The sequence below is a fragment of the Psittacula echo genome (genome assembly GCF_963264785.1).
Source record: "Psittacula echo genome assembly, chromosome: 7".
NCBI lineage: Eukaryota > Metazoa > Chordata > Aves > Psittaciformes > Psittacidae > Psittacula > Psittacula echo.
In genome coordinates this window covers 41,688,978-41,710,011 of record NC_137740.1, presented here as the reverse complement: position 1 = coordinate 41,710,011, position 21,034 = coordinate 41,688,978, and the positions used below count along the sequence as shown (strand labels likewise).

General features: G+C 43.5%; 2 protein-coding genes across 2 annotated transcripts; both read right to left on the bottom strand.

Moving 5' to 3' along the window:
• Positions 1 to 583: 583 nt before the first annotated feature.
• Positions 584 to 2,810, bottom strand: PIGZ (phosphatidylinositol glycan anchor biosynthesis class Z; the record flags this gene model as incomplete). The annotated part of the gene is made up of 2 exons (XM_080623650.1): positions 584 to 2,145; positions 2,693 to 2,810. 2 exons carry the CDS (start codon positions 2,808 to 2,810, stop codon positions 584 to 586), a joined length of 1,680 nt encoding a protein of 559 aa, XP_080479776.1.
• Positions 2,811 to 3,249: 439 nt separating this feature from the next.
• Positions 3,250 to 19,435, bottom strand: MELTF (melanotransferrin; the record flags this gene model as incomplete). The annotated part of the gene is made up of 16 exons (XM_080624021.1): positions 3,250 to 4,549; positions 5,304 to 5,491; positions 5,596 to 5,663; positions 6,784 to 6,940; positions 8,043 to 8,237; positions 9,085 to 9,181; positions 9,588 to 9,739; positions 10,651 to 10,831; positions 11,032 to 11,219; positions 12,038 to 12,105; positions 12,965 to 13,121; positions 13,426 to 13,608; positions 14,516 to 14,615; positions 17,752 to 17,853; positions 18,288 to 18,442; positions 19,297 to 19,435. The coding sequence occupies 16 exons, from the start codon at positions 19,433 to 19,435 to the stop codon at positions 4,271 to 4,273; spliced, it is 2,409 nt and encodes an 802-aa protein (XP_080480147.1). The 3' UTR covers positions 3,250 to 4,270.
• Between the last annotated feature and the right edge of the window lie 1,599 nt (positions 19,436 to 21,034).

Here is a 21,034-nt window from a genome sequence, read left to right as displayed (position 1 = left end):
GGCTGAAGCACCTTCCATGTTCTAAATCAGATTCTCTCAGATCAGTGCTGGGGATTTTTCAAGACAGAACCACCCACGCCAGTATTAAGTGCTTACACTGTCACTGCAGCCTGATCTAATGACTGCGTGGGGACTCTTAAGAGCCTAAAAATAAAACCTTTGTGAGACAGACTGGTGTTTCTCTAGTCCTGTGACCTCTGGCAGCTAAGTTAATACCTGCTATCAGTAAAAACCACACAGTTCACAAACCTCCTGTCAGATTATAAGAACTTTCAAGAATCTCACATGGAAAGTGCTAAGGTTGAGTCACAGTTTTGGTGGGTTCTGATTTCATTCCTTCCTATCAGGAAAATTACACAAGTTCACATGAAATACCACAGAGGCTGAATAACTCAAATTTTTAGCAGGTTCTATCAAGAACTAGCTCTACTGGTAAGGGTAAGGGCATGAATAAAGAGACCCAAGGTGGGGCTCCCAATGCCACTACTCATGCTGAAAGTGGGTCCATAAAGAGTAAGGTCTCACAGCACCTTTGGGGAGCACCCAAGTGAAGTGATAAACTAAAACCTTGTTTTCCTAAAATCTAAAGGCTCTGCTGATTCCTGCCTAGCTGAAGGATGTATAGTCCTAACTGACTTCTCCAATTTCTGCTTAATAGGAAGGGTATGTGTGGTGGGTCTTCCATTGATAAGTGTGGAAATATCAAAGTCTCATTCAAGAATGAGACGCCACATTTTGTAATTGTAGCTCTGATTGTACCAGGGATTACAACAAAAACATGACAGTCATTGCACATAAAATCATTTGCTTGCTGCTCTACTATTTGGCAGAGGGTTTCTTCTTCAGACCCAGCCATATCAATGACTTCTATATGTGTGTCTCTCTTCTTGATATTAAGCAGAGATCGAGGAGGCATGTAGGTGTGAGCAAAAAGTAGAGTGTAGTGCCTTGGATGGCTTGAGGACTCTGGAGAATGCACGAGTTGCTCCAAGCGAAACAAACATGGTATCAGTCCTCCCTGGTGTAAGCACCCAAACAGCAAAGCCCCGAGCATATTGAAAATAACAATGACATATTTCCACTTCATAGCTCTGTTCTGTGACGTGCTGAACAGGACTAATGGCAAGATGAGAGGAATGAGAAACCGAGGTTCTTGGTGACTGAATAGAGAGAGAAATGCCAGAGGAACAAAATAAAACAGCAGTAACGTTGGCTTGCCCTTGGAATGCACTAAGAGCCCAGATGACCCATGATAATATGATTTGACCCGTATTAACTGACAGATATATTGCTTTAACATTTTACAACCAGCACCAATGGCCAGAACATGCAAGATTCCAAAGAGCATCATTCCATTGACTGTAAAATGTGTAACTCGTGGGTGACTTCCATGCAGTGCAAGATTATGAGGATTAAGATTATAACTGAGAAAATTGAAAGGGGTTATTATAATTTTCTCATTTAATTGACCTATTACATCAAATAGACTGTTGTTTTTAATGTTGTAGAGGTTGTCTAAGCCCACGGTAGTGAAATAGAAGGTGTCAGCTGTTATGAAAACAACAGCAGTAAAACATGCACATAGGACAAGCTTCAAAAAGTGGTTTATGACAGTTTTAATGCTCCTTTGAGAGTCAACAATGAAACCTGCCCAGTAAAGCAGGGGCATTAAAGCAAATGCCAAAAAGGTTGGCCTGTTGAAAAACCCAGCAGTTGTTACAATACCTATGAGAGGGCTGCTTGTAGGCTCCGCTAAGCTGCTGTCAGGCTTTCTTGAGGAAACCAATACCATCAGAAGAGCAAAGAGAAGTCCTTCAAGTGTGTTGGTAAAGGTTCTTGTATAAAACACCAGAGTGACGTATGATCCAGCAAGAAGCACCAGTGCTTTCCACCTGTCCACTTCCCAGGAAGGAGCTAATCGATAAACACTGTAGTCAAGTATGAAAGAAAAGATTGTAAAGAGAAGGCGAGGTGATACAAGAAGGGTGTAGCTGTTGATGCAACTTGAACATATGTCCAGCTGCTGCAAAGACTTGATCACCCAGTAGGTAATGCCAGAAGTCATTAGCGGGAAAACAACTGTCCTGCAGGGAGAGCTGGAAAGGAACTCCCAAGGGTAATAGACTTGTAGGTTTAAAATATCCCCTATAAAGGAAGAAAAAAAAAATACATAGATACATAATATATTTTATTTATTAATTCAGCATTATGGATACAACTTAATATGAGAGGCATCATGATGCAGAGCAGTCCCTGAACTTCTGGGACAGGAGTCAACCTTGAAACGTTTAGGAGGGTACAACTGCTTTTTACAGTTTTTCAAGAAGAGAAGATAAGCCCGTTGGGGTGAAAGGGTTCCAGGCTCCGCTTGCCGTGGGCAGCGCACGGCAGAAGCAGCACCCCAAGACGGCAAACCCGCCGCTGCCCTGCCGCAGGAGCCGCGCTGTAGCGGCGGAGGGCAGTTTGCCGCAGGGGAAGGGCCGTGTCCTAGCACCGGTATAAGCCGGGTACGCACCCGTGCGTTCCGCTGTTCCGCGGAGCCCCCGCTGTGGGGCTGCCGGGGGACACGCACCCGCACCCGGGGGCCGTCGCCACCCCGCGCCACGGCCGACCGGAGCGGAGCGGGCGGAACCGTCCCTGCCGCCGCCGCCCGTTGAGGGGCCGCGGCCCGGCGCCCCGCCCGCCACCTTACCTGCCATCACCTCGGGCGACTGGAAGAACTCGTCAGGGTGCAGGTAGCCGGCCTGCGGCAGCAGGCACCAGCCCGCCCGCAGCGCGGCCAGAAGCGCCCACAGCTCCTTGGCCCCCATGCCGGGCTGCGTCGACACCGAGACGGAGCCGCCGCCGCCGCCAGGGGGCGCGCGCTGGCCGAGGCGCCGCAGCGGAACCCCCGCGCATGCGCAGCACTCTGCCCCGCAGGCGCAGCGACGGTGCAGTGCGCCTTGAAACGGCCGAAAACATGAGACGGGAAACGGCAGCAGTCACATCTGGGTGAGAATCTGCCAGTAACCGGGGGCGGGGGCTGCGGCACAGCCCCGCATCCAAACCGACCCCCGGCGCGGCCGAGCTCTGCCCTGCATCAGCCGAGGGCAGGGAAGCAATGGGCAACTGGTGATTTCCCAGAAAAGTGAGGAAAAAGAGAAGTTTAGCGATCAGGCTGAAGTCCGGATAACCTGTAATTCTCATGTTTATTTGTTAATTTCGCTTATTTACATTATCTGGTTCTATAAGTTTTTTTATTACACTGAATGTCTTTTGATCCCAGGATCATGGGGTGGTAGCTGTAGTCAGGAGGATGCTGCCTGCCAGCAACACAGCAACAGCTGTTGTTGCAGCTAGGGATAAAAACTGAATGCTACAAGCCAGTGGATACAGAAACGATTAATCAGAACGTGAACTGTTTTCACTCGCAGTGAAACAGTTTCATGCACAGGCACTAAAGGTAACCCCACGTGGACAGGAGGAGGACAAATACAAGTTTCTTCACGGAGACTGCATCAAACTGAAGGTCACAGGCATCTCTCCCAAGCAGTGAGTACTGGTTGAGGAAAGTCAGCAAGCTCAGTGGATGCACACATTTGGCCTTGGTTTTTTTCTCTGCCAACAGGTAGTCCCCTCCAAGAATCTGTGGCCTTCTTTGTCATCCAATGACTCTGGAGATTCCCCCTGCATTCTTCTGCTGGAAGGTGGGGGGCCTTGCCTGTGGCTGAAGCTGTATTCTGGACTGCAGGTTGTCTCTGTCCAGAGCCTGTCCTCTGCACTCACCTCTTCTGGCAGCAGAGCTCAGGAGGAACTGCTGCCCCCAGCAAGGGTAGGGTAGGATAGGAGAAGCAGGGATGTAGGAGTCTGACATAACCAGCCAAGAGACCAGAGAGAAGTCACTAGACAAGATTTTTGATAAAGCCATCCAAGATGCAGAAATTCTTCTACAGGTCAGAAACTCGGTATTGATCTAACACCACCTGGGAATCCTCCAGCCAGGGGTGGTTCAACATATGCAAAAAGGGCAGAGATGCCTATTTTTGACTGGTCTTGTAAACCACGCTGACACTGCATTGCTGGCCTCTGCGCCAAATCCCACACCATCCACACAGACAGGGGCAGCTTCCAGCCGCAGCCCACCCCCCTGACGAGCAGGTGCTGTTAGCACATGCCCTGCAAAGAGGCAGGAAGAGGCATTTGAATGTCAACACAAGATATTATCCAAACAGCTGCTATGAACAAAAGGTGGTAGGGCAGAGGTGGTCGGGGTGTTGCTATTTGGATCACCCTAGTCTGAGCATTGTGTCTGACATAAAATAAGTAGGGGAATGACAGTAGCCATGAGTAGGTATTGTCTTATCATATTACTTGCTCCAGAGCACTGTGGTGTTTGCATCCCTTCAAGAGACTCAATATATTCACTCCCCAGCCATTCTGCATATGTCCTCCTCTCTCCTACTGGCACGATCGCAACAGCAGAATCCATAAAGATCAAGTTTTTTCCTTGAAAAGCTGAAGAATCAAACATTTTGAATCCATTTCCATTGCTGCTATTTCCAAAGTAGACCTGAAAACAAAACAAAAATTTCAGTATTTTGCAAGCAAGACAAGGGGCCACATTCCCCTCAGACAACATGAAAGATGACAGGAACTGTTCTGTAGGTGAAATATTCATGCACAATTGCAGGATCTCTCTTATGTGTTTGCTTTTAGACGCTCCAGTAGATTAATACAGAATTCTGCCACTGGCAATGACAAGAACAGCATTTGTGATTTTGGGTTTTTTTCAGTTAGTATCTGGAAGGGGCTGTATTAAAAAAATAAAAATCTGTCTAAGTACTGTGTAATAGAGGGTTTGGCTGCACAGGAGTCACAGAAATTACTGGAGCATAACAGCTGTGGCAGCCAGGCATGACATTACTACATGGCTGCAGCTTAAGCATACCCAGCAACGTTCTGTTGCAGTCCTAGGAAAATTCCAGGATGGAAGAAATATTAGCATGTACTCAATTTCTTGTAGATTTCAAAGTAATGCAGTTTGGGAAAACATGTCCAGCTCCAGGAAAATTACTACTGAAATCAGTGGCTGGGCAAAAAGTTGAAATAAATCCCTTGTGCAGCAGGGTGGTTTTACTACAAGAATTACATGGGCTGTATTTTACCTTCTCCATCCCACTCAAACAAAAGGGCTCTGTGCAGTGCAGATGCTGCCAGTGCCATGATGCAGGAGTCGTAATATGGCAGTATAGTCCTGTTGTCTTTACCCTTGGTCTGTCTTAGACCATATATAACTCCCCATAGAGTAAATGGTTTATTAATACCTGGGCTTTGTCCAGTAGTCCATATAGGGCAAAAACGCTGGTGTCTGGGTGAACCATAATGGCCTGAGCTGGCACCTGAGCCAGGTGACACTCAGCAAACTGGGTGACTTCAGCACGGGCACCATTTGGACACAGTAACTGGAAATCAGTGGACTTCAAGTTTTGGGCCCAACTATCGGTGTTTTTACCTGAGAAAAAGAAATTGGCCACTGTCACTCACTGAATGCTTTAGAGCAAAGAAATTCAATAAAAATAATGGAATTATAATAAAGAGATAGGTAGAACTAGGTACCATCTGTGTTCTCAAACACTGTCGAGTGCTTCACAAAGGCCACATCCCCAGAGTCCTGTGCCAAGCACCTGTAGGAAATGAGATGAAAAATGTAATTCAAAGTGTTTTCATGTGAACTGTATTTTTGTTTCCTAGTAACTGACAGGTTTAGAATTCAAATTTTTTCTACATACATTCCTGCAAACAAATGCAGGACCGTAAGTTAATAAGCAAAACCAGCATTTGTTGCCTTTTGATTTGGTGACTGGTAGCTAGCTCTGTTAATCTGTGAAGTACAGCAAGGTATCTGGAGTTTGCCTGCAAAGCATGTGCCCCAGCAGAGCAGCTGGATACAACTAAATAGGTATGTAAAAAGTAGTCATCTATGTCTAGCACTTCCATATTTGCCAGGCAGCTGCTGCTGAAGTCTCTTACCCTGCAGAAAGAAGATGGCTTACTGCCAGCTGTTACATGCACCGTGACCTTCAGAGGTGTAGGTCAGGAAAAGGAAGTGCTTCTTCCATATCTTAAGAGTTTAAAAGTCCTTAGGTATGGCCCATATACACATGTCCAACTGTTACACAAAGCATTTATTTCATTTTATACTATTTCCCCCTGTACCTTTAACACATACTATTTTGAAGAGGATTTGATATTCGAACACTGGCCACAGCTGCTTGTGCAAAAAACTTGCCTTCACATAGAGACACTAACGAGTAAGGGGTAGGGAAGACCCAGCTCCTGGCTCCCCGTCACTAGCCTACCACTCTCATCATTGACTTAAAGCACTCAGATTCTGGTTTCTATTTGCCAGCTTCCCTGCTAAAGCTCTTTATGACCTGACCTGACCACTCAGAGTAGCAGACTGTCTGTCACACTAGATTAAAGCAAGACTGGAGACTCATGACAATCCGCTTGGTCCTCACTAGGTGGGTGCCTGCTGCTTTGTATACAGACATATGGATTTGGTTGTTGGTCATCTGGTTGGCTGTGGGCCAGGAAGCTGACTAAAGGCTTTAACATGATCTAATGCCTTATGACATACCTGTATTGCTAAAGACATTTGGGGACACATGTCCCACTTGATTTACAGGACATGCAACCCACCGTAGCAATGATAACCACTTTTTGCTGACTGGGATTGAAAACAGATCCTCCTTGCATTTTGACAAGCTGACAGACTAAATAACAACCGTACGTATTAATTACCTGAAGGCTCCACTGTAGCTGTAGTAACGCTCTTGGCTACTTGCACTGCATTTATTGTTTCCGCTACCATCTCCAACACATAATTGACAGAGTGTTGATGGGTAATTGTCCTGCTCAGCTGAAGGCACACAGCTGGCAGAGAAAAACTCACTCACAGCTGGGGAAAGAAAGCCAAACCAGTATAATGAGTGAAAAGCATGAGCTCTTCACCAGAAAGCTAGTTACAATGCCATGAAGTTATAACCAATGCATGTTTCAGTAAAACACTATAAACATGAGTTACAGCAGCATTTGTTTCCAGTTTGCCTACACAAACTACAGCTTCTAAAATATTTTTAAAGCACTGTTTAGCTGATTATGTAATGAAACCAAAGAACTTCCTGGGAGATAGGAAATAGGCAACAAAAATTCACATCTATGATCTGTGGTTGTAGATCTTTTTCATGTTGAGCTACACTGCTCCATTAATAAAATGAGGTTGAAAATAAACACAATAATATTCAGGACAGGAATACATCCTATACTGCAATGATATCTCAGAGCTGGAAGTACGACCTAGAGGGTGTTAGAAAGACACTGACATTCTAGAGCAAGTACGGTGGAAGGACAGTAGGATGCTCAGAGAGCTGGAGCACACAACTCAGCAGTTACCAGGCTGAGAGCTGGGTTTGGTCAGCCTTGAGATAAGACAACTAATAGTGTATTGCTGTCATAATTTACATAGTGGGTTTTTCAAGAAGACAGAGCCAGATGCTTCTCAGAGTTGCAAAACAAAAGGGTGAAAGGCAACAGACCAATGTTACAAGAAGGAAAATTCTGGTAAGTTAAAAGAAAGAATTCCTGCGTACCAAGGACAGTTGAACACTGAGAGAGGGGTCCAGAGAGGTTGTGTGTAATCTCCATTCTAGTTGTTACTTAGAACCTGCCCTGGCATGGGCATGAGCAATCTGATCTAACTGGACCTGCTCTGAGAAGTTGACTTGACTAGATGACCTCCAAAGGTCCCTTCCAACCTAAATTAGCCAATGATTTTGTGATAAAGGGAAGGAATCCTTACATACAACATCCTCAGAATGACCCCTCCATGAGTCTACTCCAGTGGCAAACTTAAAACTTCAAATGGTTATGTTAAAAACACAACATTCCTTCACAAACAGATAAGCTTAATACAGGGCTATGAAATATCAAAATTACTTCCCTAATGCCAGTTTATCATTAGACTGTTAGTGTATTTTTGATAGATAGTACTGTTGTCTTACCTTGAGGAATACTGCAGTCTCTGGTCTTAATAATACCCCTCTTAATTAGTATACCAATGGGAATATTCCACCCAGCAGTTCTCCCCAGTCCTGTATGGCAGGACTTCTTCCCTTTCAGGTCACTGATGGTGAATGCATTGGTCAGATTTCGTTTCACTAATGCCACAGCATAGTATGCATTGCTGTTGTCATCAGCTTGCAGAAGAAAACAAAACACATTACAGCTTCCCCTAACCATTCCCAATGCTTAATGATCATCTACAGACCCATTACACTTATCTGTGCCAACTTCAATTGCACCAACAATCAGCTAGTCAGGAAGTATGAATGTACATGTAATTACTTTTCATTTCTACTACTTCAGAGTGTTGCATTCACTTATAGCCTATATACTAGTACTGCTGTGCACTTGAACTGAATAATCTAGAGACAAACATGGAAGTGTTAATGTTAATACCAGCTCTTACAAATACGTCCCTCTGAAAAACATTTGGCTCATTAGTGACTTAGCAAAACTGCTTGAAGAAGTTATTTTTACGTGAAAACTTCAAGCTTGCATTACGATTTCCACGAGTTTTGCAGCATATTGATATTCTGCCTTAGTAACACAAGCTCTTTTGTCATTGGTGACTTTAAAGTAGGCACATTGACAGGAAGAATGTGTTTCTAACTAGAATCTATTGTGTAAATTACGTATTTCTGATTCTGCTAAAAATATTTTGATTTTGTGAATACTGTTTTTTCCCATTGTAAGGGCTTTTCTTCAGAACTGAAAAGACAAATATAAAGAGGTTTAAGACTCAAAACTGCCAAAGATTCAACTTGGTCCTGCAGCAGGAGAGATAAAAGATGTCACAAACTCACTGTAGGAACCTCTCCCATATTTACTTCCTCCTCTACCCATGATGTGAGGATAATAATTCTCATTTCCTTTGAAAACAGCTTTTCCAGCAGGGCCTGGGAACAGAGGCTGTGCTTTTAGAGCTGTTTTCAAACAACCTGGAAAAATACAGTCTATATTTTTATTTCCTGACCTTCTTACCAGAGTAACTTTCTCCGGCAGCTGGTACAAGGCCGTGTATCTTCCCAGCTGTGTAAATATCAGCTCCACTGAGAACTACAGCATCGCTTTCCTTTTTCTGAAAAATAAAGTAGAATTTAGGATTTCTGTGAAAAAACAGGAGATACCTTCCCTGCTACAGTAACACCTCTAGCATCACACCCACTGCATCTCAAAGGACAAGTCTGCCAACAAAAAGCCAATACACTGATAAAGAACCCCCCTAAAACCTGCATAAACCATCATGAGTGAAATGCGGACAGGAGATTTAATACACACAGGCTTTAGCTAGATTGGCAACAGTGCCCTCACAACTGAAGATCACCAAGGTCCAGGCCCACCCATATCATGTGAAGTACAGATCACCTCCTTGAAATCCAGTATTTCTACTGGTCACCTAAGCGCACATATTTGTGATCCTACCCACCCAGCAGAGAGCACCTTGCATTAATCTGGTTTACTCCACAAGGACTGTAGCAGCCTACCTGGATCAGCTCCATGCACTCTTCCTTAGTGTTGGCTGAAATACACTGAATTGCTGGTTTCAAATTCTTTTTCTTAAAGGCAACAGCCATTTCACCACATTTCCAAATCTCCTCAGTGGATACAACACACCAGTTCAGGCTTTCTGGCAGTGCTGCACAGAGAAGCAAATACTACAGTTCACTTTCTTTGTATCAGACACACAAGGATACTGCCCACTGTTGCATATACACCTTATATGTTATTAAAAATGTTTACTTCTGTTTCTCTCCAGCTCACACGTCTGATTAGGAACCACAGAGCTCTCCAAATTAGTGGTATGTCCACACTGCAAACCTGTCCATAGCAAAGGAACTAGAACTTCTATACTCATTTAAGTGCAGCCAGAATGTGTTAGTTGAGTGCAGCAAAACCCCACCCTGAACACAGGCTTGCTCCTACCTGACAGTCATGGAGCAATGCCCAGAAGAGACATGTCAGGAGAGGAGGGGCTTTGCCATAGCAGAGCAGTCTGGGAAGCTCAGCTGTCAGGATTACTAAGCTTTTCAAGGCACAGATTCTTACAACCTGTGTTTCTGACTTTGCCAGAACGCACACCAAGTAATTTCTACATTCTTCTGCTAGTATAAAAGACCGTAACACTTCAGTAAAGAGCAACTGAGGACTTCTTCATCTTCTGGAGGAAATTATCTCCCATTCATACATTCTTTATAGACCAAATGAGGATTTACACAGCAACATATTACTATTTCCCCTTGTTTGCAGCTAGGAAACAGAGTACCAGGTAGCAGTAGCATCTTACCAGATTAATGTCTCTCATACACCAGGAAGGGCAGAAAATGCCTGCCTCTTATAACGCAAAGTGGGCCAATTTGCACAGGAAAATATTCTGCAATGTGACGATGTTTCTAGGTCAAAAGATGTCCTTTCTCCAAGCTCAAAGATTAGACTGGCATCTTGCCATAACATCCCAAGAGTCAGAAGAAAATAAAGCAGAATAAAGATAGTCTCTGTTATCAGCTACCTTTATTCTTGGTTATGAATAGGAATCTAAAGACAACCTACTGTTGGGGTCGCAGCTCAGAGCTTGCATGGCATGAAGATAGTCATCACCCAGCCAGGCCTGGTAATTCTGATCTGTGATTGCAACGAGCTCTGTGGTGGAGTCTTTGAACAGAAGATTCTGCGCATCGTAGGCTGTGGAGTCAAACATCTGAAACTGGGTGCCTACCCCATTAAATCTTTGCTGTAATGAAATAATAAAAGAAAGAAAAAAAAAAAAAAGACCTGTCACACATCCCTCTGCATAGGACATGTGACACTTGCATCCCCCTTCAAACCCCACAGAGCTGAAGGTGCCCAGACAATCCTGTCCTCAATTCACAGCTGGATGGGTGGGAGAACCCCTCTAAAATGCAATGCACTGCTGAAAAAATGGTGTCCTACTTGTCCCTGGTTCAGGAGATGGAAAATGACTGTCTCATCCGTGTCAGGCCGCACAACCACGGCACGAGCTGGGACTCGGGCCAAGTGGCAGGTCCTCCACTCTGTCACATCGGCTGTGTTGCCATTGCGGCACAGAAGCTGGAAGTCCTGGGAGCGAAGCCGCTGTGCCCATGAAGACAGACATCTTCCTGAAATCAGATATAACATGGTTATGGAACAGACATGAGGTGCGGCTGATGCTTTTGGCCCCATGTCTGCTCTAAGCACCACACGCACATGTGGAGCAGAATACACATCTCTGAGTGTCCCTGAACTACTGCCGACTGCAAAATATATCCCATACACCTACATAGTCCTTTAGTATTGTATCTGTGATAAGACAATAAACAGCGTAACACTCGTGAGACCGCACTGTATGGGTCTGCAGCAGTATCAAGAGCATCCCTAAGCCTAGGATTGCATGTAACATATTTCTGGTTGTTCCCCTCCCTCCTGTAAACAATGGTCAGACAGGCCCATGATGGACAGAGCCTTGGAACTAGATGATCTTAAGGTCCTTTCCAACCCTAACTGTTCTATGATATTAAAGCGCTGTTATGCTCAAGGTAGATATCACAAATTGCCAGATAGGGCAGGCATAGGGCAGGCCACACCTTGTTAACTTTCTGCTAGTCTCTGCTGAAATCCCTGGGTAGGCAGGAGCAGTGTAACAGACCCAAGGTCTGCATAAAAGCAAGAGTTTAGTGCAGTAAGCTCTTTCCAAAAGAAGCTTAAGATTCCACCTCTAACCTTTACTAAAACTATCAAGAATTTAAAATAAGTAAAATCACATGGACTCCTCTGTCTCTTTGTACACAAATCTGTAGCTACATCTGTTTTCGCTATTAAAGCATTTTTTGCTGATTCCTCAATTCAAATAAATCAGTCATTTGACATTATACTGTCATTACAGGCACTGTACTTCAGACCTTGAAGCCATTATTTAGCAAGCTTCTGGATTACTCACCATCTGTATTTTCAGGCACTGTGCTGTGCTTCACAAAAGCAACTTCTCCAGCACCTTCAGCCAAACACCTAATAGGTAGAAATCCAACCACAAAGATGCATTTCAAAGCACAGTTCCCGTGCACTGGACACTGCTGGCTAACAGCCAGAGGGCCTGATGCTGCACAGCATCAGACACTGACCTACTTCCCTGTGCTGAGAGTTTTGCTCAAGGCAGAGACCGGTGGCTGTCAGAGCATGAAGTAAACTATCACTGTCATTTGGTGAACATGGACAACATGTTCAGTGCTGCCTGCAACAAACACTATGACCTTCTTTGTCCAGGACAGTTGTCTGTCTAAGGCAGGCACACTATCCTTTGGGAAATATGCAGAGAGGAGCAAGTGTTTCACATCAGCAAATTCTGTCCTTGCTCAGTTAATGCTATTACTTAGAGAGTGGGAGCTGCAACACAGCACAGAGACATAAGGGAAAGATTAGTGTGCAAAAACAGATGGCAGAGCAACTCGATAATTCAGTGCAACTGAGGTGGGATGACTGAAATAGCTGAGTAGGGTGGCAATTCAGCACTCAAAGGGTCATCAGGTTTTATTGGGAAAGATACGGCCTGCTGAAAAAAACCCCAATGCTCAGACTTGTGTCCCCAGCTGCTGGCCAAAGCAAACAGCAAGGGGATTTGCCTGCCCACTATAGGTGCTAAATATCAATTTGGTCTTAATACTCAGGTATTAATACCTGGAATAGTGGGTTTAGAATTACATTTGTTCAGTCTCTAGGTTTAAAGCATGGTTGTCCTAATGCAATAGCAGATTTTCTAACAAGATCAGCTGGAAGCTCTCTGGTTTCAATTCCGTGTCAGTGAGGCCTGGACATGATGGCAATAGATAGAGCATAGTGATAAAAATTTTGACAGAGCCATGATTTTTACCTGAAAGCCCCACTGTAGTTGTAGTACTGCTCTTGGGAATTTTGTTCACATTTGTTCTGCCCAGTCAAGTCCCCTTTGCAGAGCTGACAGAGGGATGTGGGATAGCTTGCACCATTTGCTCCAGGAACACAGCTTGCACTGAAATAGTCACTTACAGCTAAATGGGAAATTAAAATGGAAATTTTTAGCAATGAAAACCAAGATCCTATTATCTCATTTTAACACAACTACTCAGTACATCTGTAAAAACATTTAGAAGGGGTGAGCCATTTTGTTCTTAAAAGATGGTTTCCAAGTCTAAAAGAAAAGAACCCGCAGACTTCATCAGAATGACATTAGGCCTATTCCATTTCACAAGGAGCATCAAAGCTAAGGAACAAACAGCAGCTACAACCACACATTTCTGTCCACCATATAGAAAGGTATTGCTGAAGAACACGTCCTTGCCCTGTAATTCCTACCTGTTGGAAGGTCACATCCCATTGCTGCCAGACGCCCACTGTCAATTAGATAACCCACTGGCACATCCCAGCCTGCAGTTCTGTTGATGCCTGTGTGACATGATCTGACACCCTTCAAGCTGTTGATAGTGATGTTGGAGCTCTTCCTTACCACAGCCACAGCATAATAGGAAGTTCCAATCTCTGCATAGGAAGAAACAGAAGAATGCATTAGCCTCACAGCAGCATTTCAGTGAGATATAGTTAGCTCACAACCTGACTAATGGAGATACCCAGCTTCTGGATCTTGAGACCTGTTTGGTTTTCAGGAACGGAACTGCGGTTCCCTCACCAGGGTCATGATGTGGTTAACAGCTGCTGCAGAACCAACAGGCTCTGCTGAGGATGCCCTGGCCAGATGACAGTGAGACTGAGCTGCAAATCAAATCCAGCTCCATCTCACAACAGTGGTGGGACACCACTGCCTGCAGACTGCTTCCAGAGCTGTTCCTTGCCTTGGGTCTCTGAAAGTTATGGGGAACATCTTCCAGCTCTGAACTACACCAACAGGTTGATGGTACTGAGTCCTTAGTTAGGATGACAAGTCACCACTTAATTACTGTCTCTGTCTTGAAATGAGTTCAAAGCTTAAGGACACCCAGATAAAGGGCAGAACTGATCGCTTCCTTTCTTCCAGCAGATAATCATATACACTACTAAAAATAAAATGTAGTAATTCTAATTTATGGAACTGCAAGATAAACCTAATAACAATTTATGCTTTGCAATTCATTAATTTATCTGCAAAGTACGGAACAGAGAAGGCAGTAAGCAGCAAGACAATACCAAAAAAAAGCCAAGACAAAGGACAACCCAACAAACCTATTATAGGAATGGTTACTTTGATGTAACTATTTCAGGACAGATGCTGCCACAGCCTTGCGTCTCTTGTTTTCCCCACACATTCTGTTATGGGCAGGAACATCCAACAGGGAACCTGACCATTACCTACTGTTTAAAGTCTTCAAAAGGAGGACCCCAAAATAAAATGGAAACAGTAAAAATGGATAAAAGCTCATATTAAGTAGTCTAAAAAATATTTAGAATATACCTTGATCATATACTTCCCCAACCACAGGTTTCAAACCATGCTCCTTTCCAGCCTGGTAAATCAAACGACCATCCAGTGTCACTGCGTCTGCCAAATGATCCTGTGCAGACACAAGGGCAGAACGCATGCTGAAGCTTACCTATCTGTATTTTTCAACAGCCAGAGGCAGGATACCTGTGAATTCAGAAGAAGTCACCCCTTAATCTGCACTTCTGAGTTTTCTCCAAAAAGTTCTTTTAAGGGCACTCAAATTTCTGAAGAACAATCACCATGAGGGATTTTAGAACTTCAAAGCCACCTTCCTTCAAAAATAATGCAGAAACCAGCCCTGGACTGTGATGGCCTCACTAGTCTTCATAGTCCAAAGGAGTATTAGAAATGGATCCTGCAACTCGGTGTTGAATCTTAAAGACCATTAGTTTAGAGTTTCATTCATTTCTACAGCTAGTACCCCAAAGCTTGAAGACTTAAATAAATACATTTTTGAAGTCATATACAGATAGTCTGAAGTAATGTCTTCTGGGGCTGCAAAATCTGAATGCCAAAGTATACTCAACGCAAAAGCAACCCTAAAGCATGCTGGCTTGTACCTCAGCAGACAAACAGCCACACATCTGGGAGAGAGGGAGCAGACGGCAGTGCATTTTGGAGGACATCATCTAAAAAACTCCTCAAAGTAGGGAAGTACAAACCTGGGGCACTCACTGCTGGGAAGGTGTCCAACAATACTGCATCTTTTCAGCTGACTGTAACACCAAGCTGGCTGGAATCCTGCTACAGATGCAAGATTGTTCTGGATAGCACAAGATGGAACTTCCCACGGCCATCAAGGACTAGATAACTGCTAGAACACAGCTCTGACCAGCTGAGCCTGACTCACTCTGTGTACTGAACCAGTGGAAGTCAGGAGAGGGCAACTTGCACAGAGACAAGATACGGCCGAGAAAATAATCAGCAGCTTGTCATTTTGCATTTCTAAGCTAATCTCAAGTTTCTTATCAGTTTGCTTAACCTCTGGTTCAGCACTGGAGGGGTAATTAGTTTACCCATACCTTGGCAGTTTTCTGAGCCTTGGTTAGGGTAGGGCTAAGACTATGCTGCCCAGTATAACACAGCAATTTCCCACAGGTTCAGCCACATAAAAAGCTTGAAATTTTCCTAAGGGATCATGTGAGAGCATAGGTAATCCATTGATGTTGGCACCTAAATCAGATTTGAAGTTCCCATGTAATTTGAAATATTTTGCTTATTTGGTTCAAAGGAGAAATAAAAATATATTAATTAGCTGAAACAACAGATTTCCTTAGAGTTGCTTCTCTTTCATGAGAGCTGAACAAAGCTCCAAAGGAACCTGGAGAGGAGTTGTGTTGGGAGATATTTTCATCTTAAAGAGCATTCACAATCCTTCTGGAATAACCAGGTCTGATATTCCATCAGTGAGAATCAGAGCACAGGACAAAATTTTAGGGATCAAATATGGCCAGTTATTTGGAAGACACACCTGACAGGAAGAAGAAGAAGAGGAGGTGGGAGTTAAAAGGACTTTACCCCAGAATAAAATGGGCTTCTAGAACTGGTGGTGGATAGGAAACAGAGCAGATAAAATGGGAAAAGCTGGACACAGAAGACAAGGACTGTTATGTGGACATATTTTCAATGTCAGATTGAAAGGCTGAGCCCTTGAACTCTGTTTAGCAGAAGAGCCTCCTATCAATAGCTTGTGCATAAACAACAGGACAAGAAAGAAACAATGCCTGTTGTATTTAATGTGAAGAGGCTACAGACTTCTCTTCCAGATGCATACAATCACTGCTGAGGTTGCGTATCAGCAACAGTGTGGGTATTTTATTTTTTCCTTGTAGCAAGCATTTGCCAATACATTTCAGAAAAGCACAGGATTATTCCACATACAATTTGGTGGGGTTTTTGTAAGTTTATGTGCCATGGTAATATCCTGTTAATTATTTTCAGAGGGATTTCATTTCTGTCTCACAACATTTGAGAATTACCTACAGAAGCACTGACAGACCTGCAGAAGAACAGCTCTGGTCACATTAAAAATTGCCATGCTCCCTAGGTTAATATTTAGACATTTCTCAATTTTTAAACACCTTCAAATAAAAAGTTTTTTTTACTTTATCCATGTGCTAACACATTCACAGGACCAAGTCCAAGTTATGCAGTTATAAAACAGCGTATTTCTGCCTCTTCAGCCACTGCGTTGCACTCCCTTTTTGGCCTCAAGGAGCAGAGTTCAGTGTGGACGCGGACTCAGGGGTTCCTCACAGTCCTACGCAGAGTAGGCCAGCTTAAACATTTAGCAGATTATTAGCACAAGAAAAAAAGAGGTCACAAGGACAAAGCCTCATCTGAAGCCTTACAGTGAAGATTCATTTTATCAGAAAGCTACTTACGCTATCTGCCTGCAGGTTTCTGAGTTCAGCTAATCAAGTTTTACAGGAATCCAAGGTTTCAGATACATGCCTGCTGCTTGCAGTGACTTAGAAATGCAGTTCTGCATGCACTGAATGTCAGAAGCAGACACTCATCAGCCCCTTTTAACAACCTCTCTGCAGAGTCTAACAGGTCCTCCTATGGAATGCGGCCATCAGCAGCTTTAGGGAGATTCGACATTAGAAATTATTTCCTGTCTAATCCTGAGGCAAGACCCATACATGTATTGATATCCGCTCCTAACATTCTTCAATACAGTCTTGATTCCCTCACCCAAGAACAGTATTTGTCAAAAGGCAGTGAGGTAGCTTTAGTAGTCAGACAACCCTTCTGCTTCTGTTGACAAAAATTTACAAGATTCCAATTTCAGGAATTCGTTCCTTTTTCTGGCCACAAAACCACTTGTCTCATCTCCCTTCAAACTACTCTGCTGGACTTCATTTCTGGCTCTGAACCTCTCGTCCTTGACAGGCTGCATCTTTTCCACAAAACCCTGATTCTGGGACATTTGTACACAGAATACACAAAGAATATTATTTATTAGCACAGCCAGCCATCCTCCTCTGCTCCCACACTCTGCCAGTGAAGACAGCCATGACTGCCTCCATGTTTCCTCCAATATCCACCTGTTGCCTCTCAGGGAATTATTTTCCATACATCATTTTGCAAAGCCACGCATTTACAGTCTTTAAAACCTTCCCCAGAGCTGTGCTCCTTTTGGAAGCTGAGCATGCTCTGGGCAGCTGAATTAATACAGCTGGGTTTCCGTGCTCTCTGCTCACCCTAATTGTTGCTTTGTCTTCTCTTGTACTCTGGTATTGGGAGGTTTGATTTGGCCTTAAACTCATCTCATCTGTATATAAAGGAATTTCCATGATGGGACCCTGAAATGGGAGTTTGATACAGAGTTTATCAAAATACAATCTACATACAGCTCAGCAGCACAGCTTTGACCACTGTCTGCACCTTATAGCTTCATCCCTTTCTAAATATCTGCTAAATAAATCTGACACAATTCCTAAACTAAAGATTAGCATTTGGGAGGAAATATTTAAGACTTTTGCTGTGCTCCTAACAACTGGCCATATGCCACTAGCCAGAGAGACAAAATGGGGCCATTCTGACATTCAGGTTCATATGTGCACCTTTATGACTTTTTAAAAACCTATAGTTTGAATTTTCACAGACATGAATGCCAGGAAGCATATGGTGAGCTGCCTGGATCACGAGACACTTACTGCAGAGCTGTGTACATCATCAATTATTGTGAGACACATGAGGAATTAAATCAGTAACACTGCTGTCACTCACAACTCACCTTGATCATTTGGATACAGTTAGCAGCTGACCCCCCCTCTGTACACTCTAGAGGCGGAAGGATGCCAGCCCTGCCAAAGGCCTTACTCATGTCATTACACTTGGAAAGTTCTTGCTTAGAAACAGTGCACCACCGGATATGTTCCAGGCTGAGAGCTGCAAAGACAACATAAAGAGAAAACATTACAAAAACACATCAGTGCCTTCATTACAGAGCTTACCTTTTAATGGTTCCTGAACAGCCAACCTTTCATTCCACTCCTCCATTCAAAACACAAAAGAAGCAGGGCTCTTTCAACACTAAGTCTTTAGAGACAATTCCCACTTTCATCCAGATTAACATGAAGTTTTTTGGACTAGAAACAGAATAGTCTTCTACTCAGATACTGAAACCCGATGACATTTTTTTCTGACATAAGAAATATGAGTACTGTGGAATAGGTCAGGGTGTTCAGACCTTTCTTAAAACCTTGCAGAATTCATCATCTTTTCTTGAGTCAAAAGTATTTGAAATGATTATTTAAAATGGTACGCTACAAAAACAAAGAGACTGGTCGAACTGTTTCAAGCACTACTAGTTAGTACCTGGCATCCTGCCCCAGCCCTTTCTGGTCTGAATAAAGAAAGCCATCTTAGGTGCTCAAGAGTCTTGCCACTAGGCCTATTACAAAACACAGAAAAGTAAACTTGTCCCTTCAAAACACTCTTTTAAAAGAGGCCATTTTCACAGTCACAAAATGGAAGGGTGGTTCCATGAAAGACTCAAGTTTAGTAGTGGAGACTCCATTAATCAGTGGAAAGGTGGCTTTCAGCAGGCCCAAACACTATCCTTTCATGTGCCAAAGCTACAAATACCTGGTTGGTTTTTTAAGGATACGCACAAACAGTGCAGCTGTACATAAAATGCATATGAAAGTATGGTTTATGCTGACAAACAGGCAACAGATCATTTTTGTAAGCAGAGGGCAGCACATTCCATTGCTTTTCTACAGTTTCAATTTGGAGCCTACTGTGAGTTGTCATGTACTTGTTTTGCACCCGATACTGGAACAGAAGCTTTGGCTTGCTGTTCCACTGCAACTCAGAGCCAACTCTATTGCTGTCAACAAACATCAGGTCAGACTTGGAAAGCTTACAGGAAGTTTTCATGGCAGCATGTGCCAGTAGAGGGAGAAACAACTGCCCGCCTCTGAGTTACAGGAAATCTGACAACCAAGATGGTTAGAAGAAAGGTACAACAGGGTCATGGCAAAAGGGCACCTCACAGAAAATAAACATCTGCCTCATCCACCTTGGTGAAATTTTCACCACTAATTTCTTGGGGCAGGAGGAAGAACCTTGGATTTTCCTTCTAAACACAAGGCAAATGGCAATTGGGGTCTCAGTATCCCAGTAAGTAAGAGCCATTCTTTGGCTTCAGCATTCTGGTTTTAGATATAAACATACAAGATACTGCATGAATTGTATGAAGAAATCATTATCCATGTACACCTGAAACATGAAACAAAGCTCCGCATTTCAGCCAAAATAGTGAAACAGCATGAATCCGTTGCATTTTTCCTCACTCCTCTGAAAGAGGCAATTAATTTGTCCCTTCCTAAAATGCTGTACTGTTGTTTAGATCCTGGGCAATTTCCTGTGTCCTTCCTTAAAAGTCAACCCAATTGAAATGGGTTTGAGCATAGACAAGGTCTCTAGTCAGCTTCTCTTCCTATTGCCAGCTCTGAACCCACCTACCCTTCTGTATATGTGTAGATGTACATACAGCATGAAATGACAGGAGCTGGCAACTTCCTTCTGAAATACACTGAAGGTCCTAAACACACACACAACTTTAACAGTGGCAAACATCCAATTAACTCCATTGCTGAAAGTAATGGTACAAATTGCCTAACATCAAATGGCCACTAATAAATACACTGGGAAGGAATGTCAAGAGAAACCATGGGGGGGGGGGGGAGGTGTGGTGTGTGTGTGGAAAGCATGAACTAGGAAAACTTCTTTTTGGAGAACTTCTGAGTGCTTCAGAAATGCCATCTCACCACCAGTGACAATAAAAGCATTCACCATTAGAATTTGGGAGTGACAGGAGAAAGCCAACACATCGCACAAGTGGAATAAGGTAATTATTTCTATTTTTACAAAACACGTGTCATAGAACTGTTCACAATTGTGAGAAACAGACACCACTGAACCAAAAGAAGTAGTTTAAGTGCTGAGGAAATGCAACATTTAATAGCAACAAGTCAAGACATGTATATGGTATCCAATAAACTTTTTCTACTCCTTTTCTATTTTTACTATTCACTCTTTCCATTTCTTTTCCTGGCCATATGAGATTGGTTCTTAAACAGCTCCAGTTTCCCTCTGGTCTCTCACATCACATAGAAGGCAACCCCAAAGACAGCAATAGTTTTTGGAAGGCACTTACCAGCATGAAAGAAGAGAAGACAAAAGACACTTCTAGAGCACTTCATGGTGAAAATTTTGGGATTTGTGCTTTTTTCGAGACTTCAGAATCCCCCGAGACCAAGGCTTCTGCAAGCGTGCTCTCCCCACTCTGCTCTTCAGTGAAAATCAGCAGCATTCAATTGCAGGTGCCCTTTGTTCAACAATTTATCTTGCTTACCTTGGCACACGTCACCTGGTAATGACCACGGGGGAAAAAAAAGCCTGATTCTCTTCACATTGCCCTACACTTGCAAAAACATTCAGACTAGGAAATTGCAAAATATCTGAGGCACCAGT